Here is a 24,330-nt window from a genome sequence, read left to right on the forward strand (position 1 = left end):
TCATCCATGTTGCTGCAAATGGCAAAATTTAGTTCTTTTTTGTAGCTGAGTAGTATTCTATTGTGTGTGTATGTATGTGTGTATATATATATGCCACATCTTCTTTATCCTTTTATCTGTTGATAGACACTTAGGTTACTTCCGTATCTTGGCAATTGTAAATAATGCTGCTAGAAACACTGGGTTGCATGAATTGTTTCAAATTAGTGTTTTTGTTTTTTTCAGATATACAATATATCCAGGAGTGGAAGTGCTGGGTCATATGGTAGTTCCATTTTTAGTGTTTTGAGAAACCTCCATAGTTTTCCACAGTGGCTGCACTAATTTACATTCCCACCAGAAGTGTGTGAGGGTTTCCTTTTCTCACATCCTCTCCGACATTTGTCATTTGTGTTCTTTTTGATGACAGCCATTCTGACAGGTGTGCGGTGATATCTAATTATGGTTTTGATTTGCATTTCTGTGATGATTAGCAACGTTGAGCATTGTTTCATGTGCCTGTTGGCCATCTGCATTTCCTCTTTGGAAAGATGTCCATTCAGTTCTTCTGATCATTTTTTAATTGGGTTTTTTTTTATGTTAAGTTGTATGAGTCGCTTATATATGTTGGATATTAATCCCTTTATAGGTCACGTTATTTGCAAATATTTTCTCCCATTCAGTAGACTATCTTTTCATTTTGTCGATGGTTTCCTTTGCTGTGCAAAAGATTTTAAGTTTGAGCTTCCCTGGTGGCGCAGTGGTTGAGAATCTGCCTGCCAATGCAGGGGACACGGGTTCGAGCCCTGGTCTGGGAAGATCCCACATGCCGCGGAGCAACTGGGCCCGTGAGCCACAACTACTGAGCCTGCGCGTCTGGAGCCCGTGCTCCGCAACAAGAGAGGCCGCGATAATGAGAGGCCCGCGCACCGCGATGAGGAGTGGCCCCCACTTGCCGCAACTAGAGAAAGCCCTCGCACAGAAATGAAGACCCGACACAGCCATAAATAAATAAAAATAAAAATAAAAAAAGATTTTAAGTTTAATTATGTCCGTTTGTTTATTTTGCTTTTATTTTCTTTGCTTTAGGAGATGGATCCAAAATGATATCACTGTGATTTATGTCAAAGAGTGATCTACCCATGCTTTCCTATAGGAATTTTATACTATCTGGTTTTACATTGCTGTGATTTACGTGAGATTGTTCTGCCTATGTTTTCTCAAGTTTTATAGTATCCATTTTGACTTTATTTTTGTATATGGTGTTAGAGAATGTTTTAATTTCATTCTTTTACATGTAGCTATCCAGTTTTCCCAGCACTTATTGAAGAGACTGTCTTTTCTCCATTGTATGTTCTTGCTTCCTTTGCTGTAGATTAATTGACCATATAAGGGTGGGTTCATTTCTGGACTCTCTATTCTGTTCCATTGATCTATGTGTCTGCTTCTGTGCCAATACCATACTGTTTTGATTACTGTAGCTTTGTAGGATAGTCTAAAGTCAAGGAGTGTGATTCCTCCAGCTCTATTCTTCGTTGTCAAGATTGTTTCGGCTGTTTGGGGTCTTTTTTGTTTCCATACACATCTTTAAATTATTTGTTCTAGTTCTATAAAAAAATGCCATTGGTATTATGATAGGGATTACATTGAATCTGTAGGTTGTCTTGAGTAGTATGGTCATTTTTTTAATATATAAATTTATTTAATTTATTTATTTATTTATGGCTGCGTTGGGTCTTCGTTGCTGCACACGGGCTTTCTCTAGTTGCAGTGAGTGGGGACAACTCTTCATTGTGGTGTGTGGGCTTCTCACTGCAGTGGCTTCTCTTGTTGCGGAGCACGGGCTCTAGGCACACGGGCTTCAGTAGTTGTGGCACACAGGCTTAGTTGCTCTGCGGCATGTGAGATCTTCCCGGACCAGGGCTTGAACCCGTGTGCCCTGCACTGGCAGGCAGATTCCTAACTGCTTGTGTCACCAGGGAAGTCCCAGTATGGTCATTTTAACAATTCAAGAACATGTTACATCTTTCCATTTGTTTGTGTTGCCCTCAGTTTCTTTCATCAGTGTCTGACAGTTTTCTGAGTGCAGGTTTTTTCCTCCTTAGGTAGATTTGTTCCTAGGTATTTTATCCTTTTTGATGTGATGGTAAATAGGATTATTTCCTTAATTTCTCTTTCTGATATCTCATGGTTAGTATATAGAAATGCAACAGATTTCTCTATTATTTTTGTACCCTGTAACTTTACTGAATTCATTGACGAGATCTAGTGGTTTTCTGGGTGGTGTCTTTAGGATTTTCTATGTATGGTATTGTGTCATCTGCAAACAGTGACAGTTTTACTTCTTCCCTTCCAATTTGGATTCTCGTTATATCTTTTTCTTCTCTGATTGCTGTGGCTAGGACTTCCAAAACTATGTTGAATAAAAGTGAGAGTGGGTATCCTTCTCTTGTTCCTATCTTAGAGAAAATGTTTTCAGTTTTTCATCGAGTATGATGTTAGCTGTGGGTTTGTCATATATGGCCTTTATTAAGTTGACTGTATGCCTACTTTCTGAAGAGATTTTTTAATCAAAAATGGATGTTGGGGTTTCCCTGGTGGCGCAGTGGTTGAGAATCTGCCTGCCAACGCAGGGGACATGGATTCGAGCCCTGGTCTGGGAAGATTCCACATGCCGCGGAGCAACTAGGCCCATGAGCCACATCTACTGAGCCTGCGTGTCTGGAGCTTGTGCTCTGCAACACGAGAAGGCCGTGACAGTGAGAGGCCCGTGCACTGTGATGAAGAGTAGCCCCCACTCGCCTCAACTAGAGAAAGCCCTCACACAGAAACAAAGACCCAACACAGCCAAAAATAAAAAAATAAAGACTATTAAAAAAAAAAACATGGATGTTGAATTTTAGCAAAAGCTTTCCCTGCATCTGTTGAGATGATCATATGGTTTTTATTCTTTTTGTTAATGTGGTGTATCACACTGGTTAATTTGCGGATATTGAAAAATCCTTGCATCTCTGGAATAAATCCCACTCGATCATGGTGTATGATCCTTTTAATATACTGTTGGTGTCAGTTTGCTAGTATTTCGTTGAGGATTTTTGCTTCCATGTTCATCAGTGACATTGGCCTGTAATTTTCTTTTCTGTGATATCTTTGTCAGGTTTTGGTATCAGGGTGATGCTGGCCTCATAGAATGAGTTCAGAAGTGTTCCTTCCTCTGCAACTTTTTGGGATAGTTTCAAAAGGATAGGTGTTAACTCTTCTCTAAATGTTTGGTAGAATTCACCTGTGAAGCCATCTGATCCTGGACTTTTGTTTGATGGAAGTTTTAAAATTACTGATTCAATTTCAGTACTTGTGATTAGTCTGTTCATATTTTCTATTTCTTCTTGGTTCAGTATTGGGAGATTGTGCCTTTCTAAGAATTTGTCCATTTCTTCTAGGTTGCCCATTTTATTGGCATATGGTTGCTCACAGTAGTCTCTTATGATCTTTTGTATTTCTGTTGTGTCAGTTGTAACTTCTTTTTCATTTCTGATTTTATTCATTTGGGCCCTCTCCCTTTTTTTTCTTGATGAGTCTGGCTAAAGGTTTATCAATTTTGTTTATCTTTTCAAAGAACCGAGTTTTAGTTTCATTGATCTTTTCTATTGTTTAGTCTCTTTCATTTATTTATGATTTTTATGATTTCTTTCCTTCTACTAACTTTGGGTTTTGTTTGTTCTTCTTTCTCTAGATGCTTTAGGTGTAAGGTTAGGTGGTTTGAAATATTTGTTTCCTGAGGTAAGCTTGTACTGCTATAAAATTCCCTCTTAGAACTGTTTCTGCTGCATCCCATAGGTTTTGGATTGTTGTGTTTTCATTTTCATTTGTCTCTAGGTTTTTTGATATCCTCTTTGATTTCTTCAGTGATCCACTGGTTTTTTAGTAGCATATTGTTTAACCAACACATATTTTTTTTTTTTTTTTTTGTTTTTTGCAGTTTTTCCCTGTAGCTGATTTCTAGTTTCACATCACTGTGGTCAGAAAAGATGCTTGATATGATTTCATTTTCTTAAATTTACTGAGGCTTGATATGATTTCATTTTCTTAAATTTACTGAGAAAATTTCATTTTCTTAAATAAACTTCCATCAAACAATTTTGTGGCCTAGCATGTGATCTATCCTGGGGGACGTTCCATGTATATTCTGCTGCTTTTGGATAGGATGCTCTCTATATATCAATTATAACACTAAACACAGTCATCAAATCACAAAAGAAGAAAAAAGAAGGGGGAAAAAAGACCTACAAAAACAAATCCAAAAGAATTAACGAACAGCGATAAGAACATACATACTGATAATTGCCTTAAATGTAAATGGACTAAATGCTCCAGCTAAAAGACATAGAGTGGCTGAATGAATACAAAAACAAGACCCATATATATGCTGCCTACAAGAGACTCACCTCAAATCAAAAGAAACACACAGACTGAAAGTAAGGGGATGGAAAAAGGTATTCCATGCAAATGGAAATTAAAAGAAAGCCAGAGTAGCAATACTTATATGAGACAAAATAGGCTTTAGAATAAAGACTGTTACAAGAGACAAAGAAGGACACTACATAATGAGCAAGGGATCAATCCAAGAAGATATAACAATTGTAAATATATAGCACCCAACATAGAAGCACTTAAATATATAAGGCAAATATTAACTGACATAAAAGGAGAAATCAATAGTAACACAATAACAGTAGAGGACTTTAACACCACACTTACATCAATGGACAGATCATCCAGACAGAAAATCAATAAGGAAACACTGGCCTTAAATTATACATTAGACCAAATGGATTTAATTGATATATACAGAGCATTCATCTCAAAGCAGCAGAATAATACGTAAGTATAAATATCATACATCTAATTTAGAAATAAACAGGAATGGCCATGGTATACAAAACTCTCTTTTAAACTTAATCATTACTTGAGTTTTGATTATAAAGGTCTGAGTCATCTATTGACACCAGGGCAAATAGCTTCCCTCTTCTGCAGCTAGTCATCTAGTAAAAAGTAACATGCACTACATAAAGAAAAAAACATTAAAATGTTCAATATACTACCATATGCATTTGAGTATGAAATTGCTTACATGTCGGTCACCCTAAAACGTATAGGTAAGAACTAAATCTTTCAAAGTCTTTCCCAATAGTATGGTTTTAGAATCATGGTACATTTATATAGTATTTTAAAACAACTCTTTGAGGACAGGGACTGTACCTAACGTTTCTGCTTAACATCAACAAGCATATAGCAAGTAACCTGTTGATTATGGATGGCCTCACTACCTCAATCAGCTGACATCTTATTACCCACTGGGTATCTGACAGCTTAAAGCCTCTGTTTAGCATCTGGAAACAATGACATATAGTAAACAGAGAACTTTAGACATAGCCTCAATCATACCTGTTAGCATCCATTGGGACATAAAACCAACTTTTTAATTTTCCAATAAAAGTTTTAGGAAACTTACTTGAAATATGACTTTTAGGGAGCTGTATAATCAGAATGAATAACAGGAGAAAAAAAATTTCTATTAGTCTTTCTTGAGGAAAAAAATATTCCCTAGATTCTACTTTATAAAAATTTAAACACTTGTTAACAACTTAATTGTTGAATGTTGAACCAAATGTTTCTTTGGTATTTATAAACATTTTGTTTATAGTAGTTGTATACTATATTTCTAAACTATCAGTGTTACAATTTACTTAGATCACTACTAATAAATATTACTAGTATGTATTTGAGGAAGCTATTCCTTCCATACAGTCAGCTGTTGCTTTTTACTTAAAAGAAGAGGTGGAAAAGAATGATCAAGAGGTAAAAGTAGCAGACATGAAACTCACACATGTGATTTGACAAATGGGGGTGGGCCAGCTGCTACAAGCAGCTCATGGAAGCTGTGTATATTTTATAAATATCTTTTAATTAAAGTATTTGATTTCAAAGATATAATGCAGTTCCTCAAATATACTAGTCAACAGCTGAATTAACATTTTTAAAAAAAGCACTAAGCTGTGTCATTTAAACACAAATCTTATAAATGAGTCCTCCCATATCAACTTATATTTGCAAGGAATTAATAGGTCCTACTATCTCATAAAAGCAGAAAAAGAAAGTCATTATTTTCATTTAGTTCATATTACAAAAGTGTATCATTTGTCCAAGAAAATCTTAAGAAGATATATGGTTTCATACTTTTCTAAAACATTAGCTACTCTCTTGAAGACTACACAAACACATGTTGATCATTATAACTGTAGTTTTCCCTATTTAAATCCAAACTTACGTCAATATTTAAGTAATAAAATTTACAGAAAATTACTTTAAATAATTTGACCAATCTATAATTTCTAGTTATCATGAGAAACTTTTAAAGCAAACTTTTGCTGTCTCATATTTTGAAGATTTGTAGAATGAAGTCATTATACACATTAATCTAACTACCTTCTGACTAAGCAGAAATTACTGATTAAATTATTAGACTAAGGCAACAATAACATGGCCCTGAATCAATATTATTAGACATTCTTGAAAGCCTAACATGTTACATTTGTTTCAATTGCTATCCAGTCACCTTTAAAAACTGTCTTTATTTTAAAAAGCTCATAAATGACAAAATAAAAGTTATATTCAAATGTTTAAAAATTATTAATTAGAAGGGTACTAAATAATTTTCTATTGGTGTTTTGCTGTTAATTGGCTTTAAAAGTGCCAAGTCAAAGAAAACAAAACTATACTAGGTTAAATCACCAATAACTTTTCAAATAATGTGGAGAATAAAATTTTATTGCTGTTCTTTAAAACAAGCATTTAAATGGCTCTTTGTGAAAGCAAGCCAATATATATAAAGTGTGATCTTAGAGTTGATGAAGACTAAGGAATTTCACCTAGTTAGCAGTGTAAACACACTAAACCATTACAGGAGAATGTTCATTCAATAAAAGTCATTTACGTGTCCATCTGTAAGAAAACCCCCCTCCCTTTACTCTGCATAAAGATATAATAATCTTTATGGTTGATCACAGCATAGGATAATAGGTTGATCCTAGGCATAGGATAATATTCACATTATATATATGAGTATGTGTGTATGTGTATGTATAATTAACTAGCTTTACCTACCTCTGTTCCTATTCACCATTAACTAATTTTTTCTCCATTTCCAGCATTAAGTGATTTTCTTCCTGGACAGAATGCAATGATTCCTTTTTATTTAAGAATACAGAATCTAACGAACAATTATTTAGGCAGAAGAGAAAATTATTCACTTAGAAGCACCTCATTAGATGGACTCTTTGTCGAAAATGTTTTAAGAGTCAGGTTATTTGGAATTGATTTATTTGGATAGGGCTGAATCTTAAAAATCAAATCTTAGTTCCATACTGACTCAACATTTATAGTACTGCTTAATGTTATGTCAGTTTCATAAATAAGGACTGAACTACAATTTATTCAGAAAATTAAGTTTGATGGCTAGGAGAAATACACTACAGTAGAAGTTGAAATTTTGAAATTTTGTTCCAAAATACTTAGAATCATTTAAACAAACCTATGTTTCTTTTCAAAATACAGAAAATTATATTTTTTCCTTATAAGCTCTCTTCCTAAAATAAAAATTTTTAAAAAGTACATAATGATTAGCAATGGTCAAACAAAACAGAATCCTATACTAAAAATTCTTCAAAAGTAATTCTCAAGTATTTTTTCACCTCTTCCAATTTCCCCAAAGAAATTAATAGCTTTTAACGCATAGCTTTAATAGGCAAAAAAGTTTTTCAGTTACCTTCAAGCTTTTCCAGGATATGTAAAGTAGGAAACAATACACCAAACATCAGTATGTAGAGTATGAATCCATTTGCATTAAAAATATGCATACATATGGAATAAAATCTGGAAGGATAGACACAGTGGTTCCTCTCTAGGTGGATGAGATTATGGGTATTTAATTTTCTTCTTTTTCTTATTCTATTTTCAAAAATAAGTATGAACTGCTACTGTAGTTTTAAAAAGGAACTAATAGAAAAAAACCTCACAATTCTCAGTTGTTTTAAGATAAAAACAGAAGAGAAACATAAAACATCAATTCCAAGAAAATTTATGTATTTTACACATTACATGAAAATACCTTAATTTTGAACTTTATAGATGGTCCTTACTTGCATGGGTCTTGTGTGGAGTGTAAAACCATACCATAGAGAAATAAATATAACATCTTTTAAGAATCAAACACATTTTAGCTAAGGCTGTATTTTGTTGCAGCATGAACATTTATAAACCAATTTCATAAAACAAAAAAGCGAGAGAAGAAAATTGGATATTTTGATTCTATAACTACTCATTTTTAGCTGCTATGCTACCACACAATAGCTTTGGACTACTAAATTACTTCCTCACACAGTGTATGCCCAAAGATGCCACACCCTTGCATTTTTATTCCTAAGAATTAAATGCCTACTACTGGTAGGCTAGGTAAATGCTAGGTACTGGGGATGTGACAGAGAACACAGACCCTGGCCTCATAAAGCTATCAGTCTACCTGGGAAGACAGATAAACAATTACAATACACTACACAGAGTTAAAAACAGGGTTGAGGTGAAAGACTTGTGGCAGAGACCTCTAGTAGCTGAAGAGGCTTCAGAGAAGTCTCTGAGAAATACTGTGTTTAAGCTGAGACCTGAAGGCCAAGAACATGATAAATGGGTGAACTTTGGGAGAAGAGTGTTCAGGCAAACAACCCTTGCAGAGGAAGTGTAATGTTTTTCAGAAACTGAAACAAGTTCATTCTAGCTGGAGCATTGGGAGGAGAAGGGAGAAAGGTGGCACTGTCGAGATTGTAAACCATACTGTTTAGACTCTCTCCTAAGTGGCCTTAAGGAGTGACACGGTAAAATTTGTGCTCTACATAGACTATTCTGGGGGAGCATGTGTGGAGAATAGGTTGTAGGGATGCAGGATGAATGCCAGAGAGGGCAGTCCCGAGGCTGCTGGAATAATGTAGACTAAGTAATGGCAGAAGTGGAGGGATGCGGCAAGATGAGAGAAATTTAGGGGGTTGTACCAACAGGATGTGATGAGCGATTTGGAGATGATTCAAAGATGACTCATGGGGTTGTGGCTTGATAATTGTTGATATTAGGAATACTCAATGAGAATGGAAATCCAAGACCCAGACACAACACTTTTATCCCCCTGGGTGGTGGTAGGAGAGGGGGTTGGGGGGCAGGTTCGGGGCAAGGGAGTGGAGGTGGAGAATGAGGTCAATTCTGGGTACACTTTATTTAGGATGTCTACAAGATAATCCCAGTGGATGCTTCCAGTAGGCAACTGGATATATAGTGTATGCGCTGAGTCGGGTTTAGAGCAAGATATACATTTGAGAATGATAAAACATACAATTCAGTGTTTTCTCAACCTTAAAAAAAAAAAAAAGATCCATATGCCTATTTGATCAGTCAAAAAATGACTTCCCTTCTGTCCCCCAAATGAGAACAATTAATGTGGATGATAAAGGACGCCATGGGAATAAACAATGTTTTTTTCAGGGAAATGGTAGAGGGAGAAGAGAAAAGAACCTAAGACAGAACCTTGAAGAATACCTATGTCTAAGGGAGAGGCAGGGGGGGCCTTCAAGAGATTGAAAAGTGAACTGGTTTCTCCCCTTCACTGATTTCTTGTCATCTATATTCTAAGTAAGGGGAAAGGAATCTGGATGGCAAAGGAGGGGAAGATAAGCATCTTCTAAACCTTTTGTAAGCTTTGGAACCTACCTAAAAGGAAGGTGTTAACTTGCATTTCTTTTGCTGTCGTTGGGCCTAAGCTACAGGTGTACACAGAGGAACCAGCGGGTTACTGCAGGGCAAATGAGAGGTGACGCAGGTCCTCATTCACCCGTTCAACTAATTCATGCAGAGGTCTAATGAAGTTTTTACATTTCTCTCTCTCTCTCTTTCTCCTCCTCCCCCTCACTTTCTTTTTCAAATGAAAGTAGAAAAGTAAATGGATGCAAATTCTGCTCCAGACTTCTGGAAAGTGAAGTCTAATTCCAATCCAGGCCCCATGTTGCAAGTTTGGTTAATAAATGCAATACAGTAATTCTAGAGGCTAGTAATTGTAGCAATTCAGTGTATCCCAGGACTCTCACTCTAGTTGGATCAACTCTTCTGAGCTTTTGTATAAATCCATAGTTTCACAACAGTCTTGGCCAGGTCCAGGACCTTTAAAAAAAAAAAAATCCTGGTTTAAATCTGAATGAAAATACAGAATACTGTAAAGCATAGAACTTGAACACAAAGTACATTTGGGGGCTGACTCCTTATCTAGACTCATGGCATCTACCAACAGAAAACTTCTTCATAGTTCAGAGAATAGTAATTCTGTATATCAAAGAATATATAATAAGCATTGCTATAAAAAATACTGGCAGCTGTGGGGCTGCCCTTTCATAGAACTACTGGTACACAGTAACTATGTCTTTTCATGTTTTATGATTAATTATAGTCTATAAGAGAAAATACTGTGGTATATATTTGTATTTGTACTTAATTTTTACTGAAGTTTGATTTTAGCATTTACTGTTAAGTCAATGATCTGACCCAGAGAAAATTATGATGACTACAATATTCTATATATTAAGTACAGCACTGGAAAATGTACTCAGTATACTGGGTTTACGATATGCAGTATTTATTTTTATTGTTATACTTGGTGCTGTTACTGAATCAATCAAGCTATATTACAAATTAGAACCATACAGTGTTTAAGGATGAACTTTTTATTCTATGTGCCTGTTACAGAATGAAAAAGGAGGGGGGAATAGTGTGTCACAAAGTTCTATGACAATTTCCATAGCTAGAAGAATTAAAAATTAAGGGAGAAAGAATAACATAGGAGTAAATACCTACCAACAAATGTCCAGCAATACTAGTTTCATCTGAAAATAATCTAGAAAATAAAAGTCTGTGTTGAAAGATAAGTAGTGCATCCAAATAGATCACTCCAGTTGAGTCAGCTGCTTGTGATTCTATTTTTTTTTCTTTAAATCAACAAAGGCAACTGACATTACCATTTTGTTCTTAAATAGGAAGAAAAATAACTGGGAATGACCTACCAAAATATTAATTTAAATTTTGTTTTTTCAAGCTCCTTGACTAACTTAAGTAACTAAATAAACATTTAGATATAATTTCTATTATCAGCATTTAATAGCTAATAATCATTACTCAAATTAGTTTTCCATTGATAGTAATTATATCAACAACTTGCCAAATATAGAAATGTTCTAAATTTGAGAAAACTATTTCAAAGTCCAGATATATAGCTTTGAACCCACACAAGCATTTTTAAGGTTAGGACATGACATGTACCAAGTATGTTTAGGGGCATTAGGATTTACTTCCTCAGTAGCCCTTAGAGTTCGTGCTGATATTAATGATCCCTCAAAGTAGATATAGATATTTATATCCAAATTCTCACACCTCAGGATTCATGTAAATAATGTATGTCAATTACTTTTGAAATTACTGCCAAAAGATTAGTTTTAAAAACCATCTGATAAGGCTTGCCTCCTAACTTTTAACTTTTATTCTGAACACTCATTATAAAACCATTTACTTTATCCCTAGAAGAAGCAAATTACTTGATTATAACCCTCTACCATCTCAAAAAACTACCTGTCCCTGGACTTGCAAAGTTAGAAAGTCACGAACAGAAAACTGAAGAAGGTAGAAGAGGTAGAAAGGCATAGAGACCTTGGGTAGTCCTTCAGTTATACTGCTTAGCAACACAGCAACAAAAGAGCGATGACAGACAGCAATTGTCCTAATCTAGGTCAATACAACAGCCAAAATACTTTGTAAACACTTTCTTTGGCTCTTTCTGGAGATCAACACTGTTCTAATTAAACAGCATGAGAAGGGCTTGATAACAACTTAAGAGTTCAACAATATTTACTTATCCAACATCTTTTATCCAAGAATCTTAAAATCACCTAATACTAATCATAACTCAGTAACTGAGAGAGGTAGGTGCTAAGGTAAACTGCAAAGGCCAAGAACAGAAATTGGGAGTGTGTGCCACTGAATAATATTTGTGAGCTAAATAAAGACTGCTGCCTTATGTGGCTCTGAGTATGTAAAAATGAAGTATTATCTACTCTTCTTTAACAAACCCAAACTCAGCATTAACAGGATAATACCTTTTTTTAAAAAATATGTTTCATTTGTATTTGTACCTAATTTTTACTGAAGTTTGATTAAGTTTGATTTTCAGAGGACAATGTTTAGTCATTGATCTTACCCAGAGAAAACTATATTGACACAGAATTTTAGATATTACATTATTTTTAATATTATTTTAAATATTAGATTAAAGTCTATAGTATCCCATGTGCCAATTATTTGAGTTATCTTTCCATTTGAGGTGAAGGGTTTGTGTTATGCTATACACACCATCTTCCTTGTGACCAAGAGTGAATCTGTGAGATGGACACCTAAGAGAAGGTGCAATCTGTAGCCATGAATAGTTCTGTGTATGTGTGTACAGTTAACAAACACCTAAAAGGACTGAACTCTTGTCCTTAGCCTCATTAGCACCATGCACCAACTGCGCTGACTGGTTGAAACTGTTAGATAAGAGAGTGCAAACTAAAAGGAATAGGAACAAAGAAGGGTTGTATTTCATGATCTTAAGGTTTCACAGAGATGACGCAGGTTTACAATTCAAATTCCCATCTGCTGAAAAATGACTTCTTAAATAACTCAACTCTCAAAACTCAGAAGTGCAGTAATCTGAAATTATTCTAATCTAAAAACTTTAGAGAATAACCAGTTACTACAATTGATGTTCACTGTAAGGAATAAATAGCTATATAAAATATAGCTACACAAAAATAGAACTCAGTGAAAAAATAACATTTTTTAAAGCAAGAAAGATGCTTGTTTTGGATTCATATCAGTAGTGGCTAATTGGATAAATGCTAAAGATTTACATTCAAGTGCTTGAAGGATTACTGCACAGAAATTCAATTACTCAGAATTTTTGCTCAGACGCCTCTCAGGCTTATTAAAGATGAGATGATGTATGCCAAGAGTGGCATTTAACCCCAGCCACTTTCAAGATAATGCATACAGCTGTTAAGACATTCCAGAATGTTAAGACATTCACTGATACTAAGAGTGGTATTAAAAAAAAAAAGACCTCATACAGTCTGCTGGCATTTCATACCAACCTTTGGAGGAGGTAGTAAAGTGTTGGAATTTAAAATACAAGGTCAGCACTAAGTGTAAACAATTCTAAAGCATTGTATGCAATTCTTTAAACATATGTAGTGAAAAAAATTAGAATTCATATAAAATCAGAATTTAAAAAAGCAAAAAATAGAAATATTTAGTGAATTTACTCAGATGAAGAAAACTTAAATGATACAGAACTGAAAATATTAGAAATCTATATACAATAAAAAGTGAATATAAATTAGCCAACTCCATGGACATTTCCAGTTAAGCATTCATACAAATACATATTCACCTTTTTCTTATGTATGGGAATAACACGTACACACATGACATGATTCTGGCAAAAAAAAAAATCAGAGATACTAAAAATATTCTCAAGTTTTAAGAATGGTGTGGAATAAGTTTTAACAACAACATTCTACATGAATGGAAACCCCTGATTTAATTCCATGATTTTATCATGCCAGAAGCATGGTTGGTTTTAATTTTCTTAAACAGATATTGGTATCATACACATTGGCTTATTAATAATTAAGGCATTCTGCATACACAGTATCTCAGTGTGAACAAAAAACTTTGAGTATTGATTATTTGCTATGATGGTTTAAACTTTCAAAGTCTTTCCAACATAAGAAAATAGTAGCTGCACACATTTAAGTGTTTTCTTATAAAACACAATCTTAAAAAAAGTAATGATGATTGGTCTTTATAGTTCCTAGTAATAAGTCCTGTCTTATTTTTCACATAGTATAAATTATATTCTTATGCAGGATTGCATTAAGACCCAGTAGTTCTTAAACAATGTTACCAAATAACCATATAAATCCCAAACTGCAGCAAAGGTGAACAATCTTCATAGTGCACTTTCACCTCATTGAAGCTGAAGCTGCTCCTTTTGGATATTTTTCCACTTCAATGTGAAGTAGATCCTTAGCGTTTCATTAGTGGTTTCATTATGTGGCTTTTTAAAGGAAAAAATGGTTTTGATTTCTTCCACAGTTCACAGTTCTCAGTTGAGACATTTTTTTGGGAAATCATATAGTCCAGGGATGTTTTGAATAACCAAATGCTATTTAGTAGATGAAGTCTCTCAATGCAACTGTAATAAATAAGCATCTACATCCTTAGAGAATAAAACAAAAACATTTCATTAGCCAGCACTGTAAATACAACACATACACACACCCCATTTTCTTCTCCCTTTTGGTCACTAGCTTTGCCTGTTTCCCTTTGTGACCTTTTGAGGGCAAAAGATTTGTCTTACTCAACATTTTATCTGCACTTTTGTAGCACACAGCATGTGCTCAATAAGTGTTTGCAAAGTGCTTAGTGAATGTTTTAGTCTCTGTGATCAAACAACTCTGCTTTTATAGCTAAGCAAGATCATTACATCATTCACAGCAACTCCTTCAGTGCTATATAAACTCTAGACCAGCTTGAGGATAGCCGTTCTGATTTCTACCCTCAAAAAATTGCATTGAGGGTTTAATATTGTAAAAGAGGTTTTATCATAGGTTAAGGAACTTCATAGATCTTTTAATCACTCAATATTGTTTGTAATAATAAATACAGTATCTTAAGGTTATGTTCACAATAAAGCTTCTCCCTTTATAAAAAATTACAATTGAAAGCAAATTTCTAAGGAAACAATTTTTCAGTTCTACTACTAAGAAGACAAGGCACTTCCAGAACAAGGTGATATATCACGTATTCTATTTTCTATCAACTTTTACTTCATTTTCCCTCCTATTATCAAAAGAACAACAATTAAAATTACAACAATAAAAAAACTTCAGGAAATTGATTTCTGTTCATAACATTTTCATCATTAAGAATTCTACACAGTAAAATTATACACAGTGGTAACACACTTGCTTGATACATCATTATGCTTCCTCTCATGAAGGTATTTCAAGAAGAATTTTATAAGTCCAAGACATAAATCCTCTTACTGACATCATTATGCTTCCTTTCATGAAGGTATTCCAAGAAGAATTTTATAAGTAAGTCCAAGACATAAATATAAATATTGTAATTTTTTAAACCAAAGAAAATTTTTATATTTCTGGCTAATACCCATTTATATGATAGCAGTATGCCCAATACAAGGGTGGAAATATTTCTTAACAGTGATTTTTTTTCCTGCAGTTATATTTTAACTAACAAAACTATTTCGGAGTTTAAATATTAAAATCCAAAATAACAATGTACCTTTTCCTTTGGGACAAGCAAATCAATAAAGAACGATGTCAAATTCATACTGTGATTTGAGCAATTTAACTTTCCCAAAAAAGCATGACATTAGCAAAAGCCAAGTAAAAATACCCCCAAACTGATTATGTTCCTCACCCCTTGCTTCCTGAGTAGCACTGTCTTTTCAGTTGCCTTCTTAACCTTTTTTCAAATATTTTTCTCTAATTGGAGTTAGGTCATTAAATACCTACTACCACATTATTTCTGTGGCTGTATATGAAACACATTCAATGACTAATTCCTGTATTCCTCGCCAAAGTCATATTCATATCCAGAGGACCTTAAGCGTTTATAAATATGAAATTGACTTTAGACGTTATTAGAGTAGTACTGAATTGGACATTTGAAAGAGTTCGTTTATGAATGTATAATACTATTACATTATGTCTAATTTTTAATTAAGCTTAACTATAGATTACCTTGGCTATATTACCAGTATATCCTGGAACCAAAGTAAGATGGTTTTCCTGTTCCCACAATCCACTTAATTGTTGTTTTAAAATCTGAATATTTCTAGGAGAAAAAAAGAAGAAAAAATGCAAATATAGTAAGATATGGACTTTGGTAGTAAATACACTTCATGAAAACAGCTTTAAAATTTTCAAGTATTTTTTAGGATACAATTATACCATTTGAAGTCAAGCAACTCTTTAAACTAGTACATGTCAATCATGGAAATTAAAGGTTACTTAGTTGTTAAAGAAAGTAAGAAAACAACAGGCATTTGGAACATTCAGACAATCGAGTATGAAGTGGGAAAGTGGGAAAATTCTGAGAGGCTACAAAGCAAATTATGGATTTAAAGGAAACTGTTGGGAGATTTTTTTTTTGTAGCTTCATGATAATCTGGCTCATTTGGTAGACTACCCACACATTTTCACATCAAGGCAATACTCAAATTATGATTATAATACAGTTTTTAGAAGTGTAATCATCCACACTGGATTCTCATGTTAATGTCTGGGAGCCAAAGGACCCCGCAGGATGACTCCATTCCTGTGCCTCAATCTTATTCCACTAAAAGCCATCTCTTTTTCTCTCTCTCACTCCTTTCTAATGGATATAAGGGTTAAACCACTGCTGTGCTTTTGCCTCCCAAAATGAAGGGTAGGATTCTGCCAGAACAATACATACAGGGGGTTACTGGGCTCTGGAATTCAACTTTTCACATATGAACAGTATCCCAATTTAATATTTCTCTGAAAATGAAGAGAATAAGTATTATATACTGATAATCATGAAATAAAATTCTCACCTAGCTTAATCAAGCTGCTTTTCCTGGAAAAAAAATTTATTAGTATGAGTTTAAAGGTATACTCACCCATCATTTATAATTTCTGTTTTGGATGATAGTTCTGACCACCACCTTTTTATGACTGCTTGAAGCCAGTTTAAACCAACTATTATATATCTGAAATGACATTTCGTTACAAAATTCAAGTGTTTTCATCCAAGAAGCCCTTAGAAAAGATGACACTCTACTCCCCTCAAAAAACACATACACGCTTATCTTTCCCTTTTAAAAAATTTATTTCACTACTTTCACAAAACTATACTTTCTGTAACATGTTTATAGACAGCTTTATAATTGTTCTTTAGTCATTCCATATTCTTTTCCTAATTGGACTATAAGCTCCTGGAAAACAGAAACCATGTATGTCTCATGGAGCTCAGTCTACCACTATGCACTTATAAGGCACAAAATCAAGGATGCTGAAAGAGAAAAATGAATTGAGATTCAGATTAGCACTTACTCTTCAAATTTGCTTTTAAGTAGTGACTTTACTAGAGGCAACAAGTCTACACAGCAGCCAAGTGAGATGTATTGTTTTTCCTCCTGTAAACTAAATAAATACTAAGTTATAAAATTATGAACAGGTCATAATTTGTCCTTCTTTAAATGTACTTTTTTCTGAAAAATATTCTTTATACCTATTGGTGAGCACAGGAAGGCAATCCACCACAACTCCAAGGTCTTCTATCCTGTGGGAACAAAATTGCTTGGATAGCTGATTTCCTTATTTATTTTCATATTATAACCTTCACACTGCTTTTGAGAAATTTACTCATTCAGCAAATGATCTGAGTGTCTATGATGAGTCAGGTGTTAGGGATACAGCAGTGAACAAAGAAATAGGACTTGTATTTCAATATGTGTGTGAGTGTGGGAGGAGGTGGAGAGGGCAGGGACAGACAATAAACAAGTGAAATATATAAAGCATGTTGATGGTGGTAAGGGCTATGGAGAAAAATAAAATGGGAAAGAAGGATAGGGAATGAAGAAATACGTATTTTTAAATAAGGTAGTCAAGGAAGGCCTCACCAAGGTAACATGTGAGGAGACTTAAATACAGTGAGGAAGGTAATAGTTAAAATTTTCACTCAAAGGGGATTTTTAAAAGGTTGGTTTTCCCATAATGGTGTCTCTTAGTTTTATAGATAAGAATCTTAATCAGAGAAGGTAACAGCTTTGTTCAATCTGATAAAACAGATGGTTTTCTGTATTTTGGACTCTTAGACTGAAGATAAATGTAATATAAACCATACTGCTACTATTGAGGCTAAACATAGGAAGTTCAAAATTTTAGCCAGTAATAACATAAAAAAGAAGAGGCACTTCTAGATAATACATTGGAAATTACTTTTACTGAACAAAACCATAAAGAGTCACACTTACCTCACCAAATAAGCTACAAGTTCACTTATACTTCTCTTTCTCCAGAAAGTTAAAGCTACATTCAATCTCAAATTCCTGCTGAACAAAACCTGTGTCATTGTTTCATGGTCCTGAGAAACCTGAAAGGCAGGAATCTAATTTGTTAAAAAAGCACATTGAGATATGACGTGAAACCATTTTTTTCAATTAAATTATTCTGGTAGACATATTTTAAAATTAGGCAAAGATGACTCCTTTTACTGGCCCACAAAAAGGAATATTGCAGTGAACACAGTAAACAAATGATTTGAATAAATTTAGGACCTGTTTATTTTTTATCAATACTTTTTCTTATTTGCTACCATTTTCCTTTTAAATCTCAATAGTTCATAGAATAAATTATTTTTACTCACCTACAAACCTAGGATTTAATTTATAATGTGTATTAAATAAAAAGGTAAACATATAGGCTAGTCATTACCAACTAAATAGCATGAGTAGGGAACCACAGAAATTGAGTTTTGTGACAAGTATTTAAATTCATTCATTCATTTTTTTCTGTATAATTAAGGTAATATATTCCTGTTGTAAAAAGTTCAAGTAGCACAAAACTTCATAAAATAGAAAGTGAATATTCTCTACTTGCCCACAAAAACAACTAACATTCCTCAGGAGTAACCACAGTTAACAGACTGGTAAGTATCTTTCAAGCCACTTTCTAGACAGAGACAAATTAGGTAGACATAAAATTAAAATATTCTAATATCTGTATTTTTGAAAACCTTGTTTTTTCACACACATTACGAAGATTTTTCAATGTCAAAACATAGATCAGTCTCATTTTTAAAAAACAATTACATATTCTCCAGTCTTTATGTACCATAATTTTAGATTGATTCTGGTTTTTCCCTATTAAAACTGTGCATCAATGAACATCCTTATGTATATAAACATGTGCATGTGTACAAAACCTTCTGTAGGATTAATTTTAGAACTGGAACAGCTATATCCAATTTTTTTCAATAACAGATTGATATAATTCACATACCCATTTTGAATGTACAATTCAGTAATTTTTAGTATATACATTCACAGAGTTGTGCGAGCACCACCATAATGAATTTTACAACCTTTTCGTCACTCCCAAAAGAAACCCTGGACTCCATTCTCCCCTCTCTCCAGCTCCTCACAACCATTAATCTACTTTCTGTCCCTGTGACCTTACCTAATTTGGACGGTTCACATAAATTGAATCATACAATATGTGGCCTTTTTTTGTGTGTGGCTTCTTTCACATAGCATGATGTGTGAAAGATCAAGATTTATATACCGTGTAGCATATATTGGTGTTTTACTCCTTTTTAATGATCAAATAATATGCTATTGTATGGAATATGACACTTTATTTACCCATAGTCCGTTGATGGACATTTGGATTGTTTCCACTTTTGGCTATTATAAAATGTTATAAGCATCTGTTCATAAATATCTGTGTGGACTTATGTTTTCAATTCTCTGGGTATATACCTAGGAGTGCAACTGTCGGGTGAAAAGGTTATGTATATTTGAACTTTGACAAAATAATATAGCATCACTTTTAAATTTAGGTTTTTAGAGCAGGCACTAGTCAATCAGGAAAAAACATCTGAAACAACAAAAGAACAATCAATAAACCCATTAGTTAACTGTGAGGTTAATGCAGGTTTGTGAAAAGTAGTGAAATGGGAGCAAGGTTAAAGGAAGCCCTGGAAAAAATGCCACACTGCGGCACTAATACAAATGTGAAACTGCAGCTTTAAGGCATTTTCACTGAGCATGTTTATTCCCTCAGTTCAACTGAAGAACCAACCTAGGTCCCAATCTAGGCCAGATTTCTGGACTATATAGTCACATGTTCTTTTCCTTCAGGGTATGTAGTTTCTTTGATTTTCTGATCTGTGTCAGCCTCGTCACTTCCATAACTACATGAAAGTAGGGGCAGTGTCTGTTTTTCACCCACCAATCCATTTCTCAGAGCCTGCAGAATGCACGGCACAGCAAGGAGCCATCAATAAATATTTGTGAATGACTTAGTATGATAGTGATCCTCTGTAACACTAAGGTTTACGTACCTGTAGGTATCCTATTCTCCAGGGCTCATAAAATTCATTATTAAATTCTCCTTGCTCCCTCTTTTCTCACAGATACCATACACACTTCCTTCACCTCTCCTAGCATTACTAACTTTCTATTACTCCAGGGTATTTTCTTTTGGCCTCTCTGAGCAGCTTTCGGGATCTTAGCTCCCTGACCAGGGATCGAACCTAGTCCCACGGCAGTGAAAGCGCCAAGTCCTAACCACTGGACCACCAGGGAACTCCCCCAGGATCTTATTTACACAGGAACACTTCTACTGGCAAATGGAATCTTTGCATCATTTCATTATGGTTTTAGTTAATAACACTTTGTTTTCTACTTTTCTTTTGTATTATTTACTTGTAATTATTATCCTGCATATGATGCTCATTTTCATTCATCTACATACTTATGACCATTTTAATATAAAAAGATTTTTTTTTTGCTTGTATGCCACAGAAAATGCTTTTCAAACTGTCATGCCAGATAGAAACAATACTAAGTTTACCAAGTCATAGTTAAAGAAATTAAGGTAAATTTAAGCAATGTAATGTTATGTATCCATTAATTATATAATATCTTTGTATGGTGACAGATGGTAACTAGACTTATTGTGGTGATCATTTTGAAATGTACAGAAATATCAAATCACTACACTGTGCACCAGGAACTAACACAGTGTTGTAGGTCTATTATACATCAAAACAAACAAATAAACAAACTCACAAAAAAAGAGATCAGATTAGTGGTTACCAGAGGTGGGGCGTGGCTGAGGGGAAATTGGAGGGGGACAGTCAAAAGGTACAAACTTCTAGCTATAAGATAAATAAGCACTAGGGATGTAATGTACAACTTGGTACATATAATTAACACTGCTGTATTTCATATATAAAATCTGTTAAGAGAGTAAATCCTAAGAGGTCTCATCACAAGGAAAAAAATTTTTTTCCATTTTTAAAATTTTGTATCTATAGATGATGGATGTTCACTAAACTTAATGTGGTAATCATTTCATGATGTAGTTAAGTCAAATCATTATGTGTATACTTTAAACTTTTAAAATGCTGTATGTCAATTATATCTCAATAAAACTGGAAGGGAAAAAACTGTAGAAGTGTTATTTAATTACATGGAAAAATATTCAAATTTATTAAACACAAAAATCAAATTATCAAACAATATAATATGAAGAAAAAAAAGACATATCAAAAATTTAATACTGTTATTTACAAATGTTGAAATTATGGATAATTTTTTCCTTTGGATTTATTTTCTATAACATATACAATAAACATGTAATAATTATTATTGTAAACTCGTCGTGTTTATAAATTTTAACAAACCATTCTTTCAAATAACCATTAAAAAAAATGGTTTTCCTGAGGTATAATTTACATACCATAAAACTCACACACATTTAAAGTATGTAATTCAATGATTTTTAATAAATTTATGAAGTTGTGCAACCATCATCACAGTCCAGTTTTAGAACATTTCTATCACCCAAAACAATTCCCGTGAACCTGTTCAAACAACTAACTTTGCCTGAGCCAGAAGAACAGCAAAACTAAGCAGGTTTGCCTTAAAAAACTTTCCAATGGCAATTTTGAGAGCCCAGCAAAATGTGCCTGGATAACTGGCTTTTGTGGTCCACTTGTTAGGCAAGATTTCTTCTTTTCCCTTTTTAAAGACTTTAAGTCTCTACTGGCCAACTTTCCATTCTGGATATTTACAGCAGCTTGTTAATCATTTCACTCCATCTCAGATATCACTAACTTGGAAAAGGAATAAACAACTGATTCAAATTTAGTTAATCTAGAATATTGTCTCAGGGAGCTACAGTCTTTCAAATAGTCTGAATTCAATCAGCAGTGAACTGTTTTGCTAGTAGACTATGGCAAAGGAAAAAGCCAGTATTAAAACAGAAATAAAGTTAAGCTTATATAAATGACTTACCTCAGAAAAAAACCCACTATATTTTGATGATGGGCTTTCTGTCTGTGAAGAACCAGAATCACTGGGGCTCACCAGATATGGTCGACTACCCTGCCGCACTTGCTCAGGGAGGCGGCCTGCACAAGCCAGCTCATTCTCTTTATTTGCCATGTCACAGCCCCCGCTGTTGGGGGACTGCTTTTTTCTGTGGCAAGGATTTTGAAAAGGATGATGAACTTTCTTTCTGTGATAGATCACCTTACGTAGTTTATCTGGGCTTTTCACAGCTTGTCCAACTGTTCTGTAAAAAGAATTGATTTTCTTAAATGAAAAAGAACCGTATGAAAACCTTTAAAAGTTTTTAAAGAGAAAGATTTAGTAGGCCACATTTTGTGATCACAATCCACTAAAATTAGAAGTAAGCAGAATAATTTTTTAAAATCTTAACTCTTAGATTGAAGAGGAAAATAAAAGGGAAGTTACAAACCATCTGGAAAACAATGAAAAGGATGGTACTTTATACCAAAAGGAAAAAAAAAAAAATGAAGAGGCATAATAACTAGATACTTTTAAAATGAAATGTTACAGGGCATTCAGGGAGTATGAAAATTTTAACAATTTCTAGTTACCTAATCTTTTTCTAACAAAGTGACACAATAAGTGAGCAAGTTTGAATATTTTAATTTGAATCAGGCAAGTCTGAATATATATTTTAATATAAAATAAAAGAGAACACTTATTTCAATTAAGCTGAAGTACATTTAATTTGTTTGAATAAGATAAAATACTATTGAGCACATCTCATGGTTTAGTATAGTGGTTCTCAAATGTTTTGACCTCAGGACGCTTTGTACTCTTAAAAATTATTGAGGTCTCAAAATAATTTTTTTTATGTGGGCAATATCTACTGATGTTTGATGAATCAGAAACTAAAACAGAAAATTTGTTAATTCATTTTAAAGATGATAAACTCGGGGGAATTCCCTGGCGGTCCAGTGGTTAGGACTCCACACTTCCACTGCTGAGGGAGTGGGTTCAATCCCTGGTCGGGGAGCTAAGATTCCACATGCCTCGCAGCACAGCCGGAAAAAAAAAAAAGAGAAAAGAAAAAGAAAAAGATAAACTCATTACATACTACATAGAATATTTTTTTAAAAATCCTTTATTTTCCAAAACAAATGAACAAAAAATATAGTGAGAAGAATGGCACTGTTTTGCATTTGTGCAAAATCTCTAATATCTGGTTTAACAGAAGACAGCTGGATCCTCATATCTGCTTCTGCATTCCATATATTGTGATATCAAATATCATGTAGCCGCTGGAAAACTCGACTGTACACTTGTAAGAGAGTGGAAATGAAGAAGGTAAATAATGTCTTAGTATTGTTATGAAGATAGTTTTGACCTGACAAACTCCTTGAAAGGCCTTTGGGCCCTCCAGGGTCCAAAGATCACACACTTTGAGAACCAGTGGTTTAGTAGAAAGCGCCTTTGAGGTTCGGCAGATCTGAGAGTAAATGCCGTTTTTACCACCTTCTGGATGTACAATCCTAAAGAAATCACAAATCTTTAGTTTTACTTATCAACTGTTTGGGGTAATGATACCTATCTAATATTGATATGCTTAGCACAGCGCCTGGCCCAAAGGAGTTGTTCGACAATAAATTAATATTATTATACTAGAAGACAATACTTTTTTCCCCCACTATTTTCACTCTTACACAGCTTTCAATATTTGCTGTTTCCCACAAACTTTAAAGAAGCTCTTACCTAGTTATGTAAGCAGCCAACTGTTTTGGAGATTTCTTAACCTGAAAAATTAAAGTAGATAGTTGCAGCATATTTAAGTTCCTTAACAAAGCTATGTAAACTTTGTGATTAATGTCAACAAGTCTGAAATTGAACTATTAAATTTTTCAGATTAAAGCTTTTACTGTACTGATGCTGTACTCTCAATCATTAGTTACAACAACATTGTATGTACGTATTTTTAACAACGCAACATACCCATCTGGCTCGTTTCCACGCTACTAGTCACATATTATATATACAGAGTGCTAAATAAATGAGTTGAATTTTAATATGCTTTTAAGAAATTATATCAGTGCTAATGAGCC

At 34.0% G+C, this 24,330-nt stretch overlaps 1 protein-coding gene across 3 annotated transcripts in view; it reads right to left on the reverse strand.

Moving 5' to 3' along the window:
• Positions 1 to 8,100: 8,100 nt before the first annotated feature.
• KATNBL1 (katanin regulatory subunit B1 like 1) overlaps positions 8,101 to 24,330 on the reverse strand; it is a 58,152-nt gene continuing 41,922 nt past the window's right edge. Inside the window, exons 3-11 of one of the 3 annotated variants that reach the window (XR_009007579.1) lie at positions 23,984 to 24,024; positions 22,235 to 22,514; positions 18,185 to 18,318; positions 17,440 to 17,490; positions 17,262 to 17,351; positions 16,829 to 16,918; positions 15,927 to 16,020; positions 10,924 to 14,377; positions 8,101 to 10,236 (exon numbers count right to left, since the gene is read on the reverse strand). Coding sequence is in view for 2 of the 3 variants with exons in the window: in XM_057543422.1 (XP_057399405.1) it covers positions 14,345 to 14,377; positions 15,927 to 16,020; positions 16,829 to 16,918; positions 17,262 to 17,351; positions 17,440 to 17,490; positions 18,185 to 18,318; positions 22,235 to 22,514; positions 23,984 to 24,024 (813 nt within the window). In the remaining variant the exon portion in view is untranslated. Of the gene's footprint in view, positions 14,378 to 15,926; positions 16,021 to 16,828; positions 16,919 to 17,261; positions 17,352 to 17,439; positions 17,491 to 18,184; positions 18,319 to 22,234; positions 22,515 to 23,983; positions 24,025 to 24,330 lie in introns of all 3 variants that reach the window. The other 2 variants (XM_028166066.2, XM_057543422.1) reach the window with 2 other exon arrangements.

Source organism: Balaenoptera acutorostrata, chromosome 3, assembly GCF_949987535.1.
Source record: "Balaenoptera acutorostrata chromosome 3, mBalAcu1.1, whole genome shotgun sequence".
Lineage (NCBI taxonomy): Eukaryota > Metazoa > Chordata > Mammalia > Artiodactyla > Balaenopteridae > Balaenoptera > Balaenoptera acutorostrata.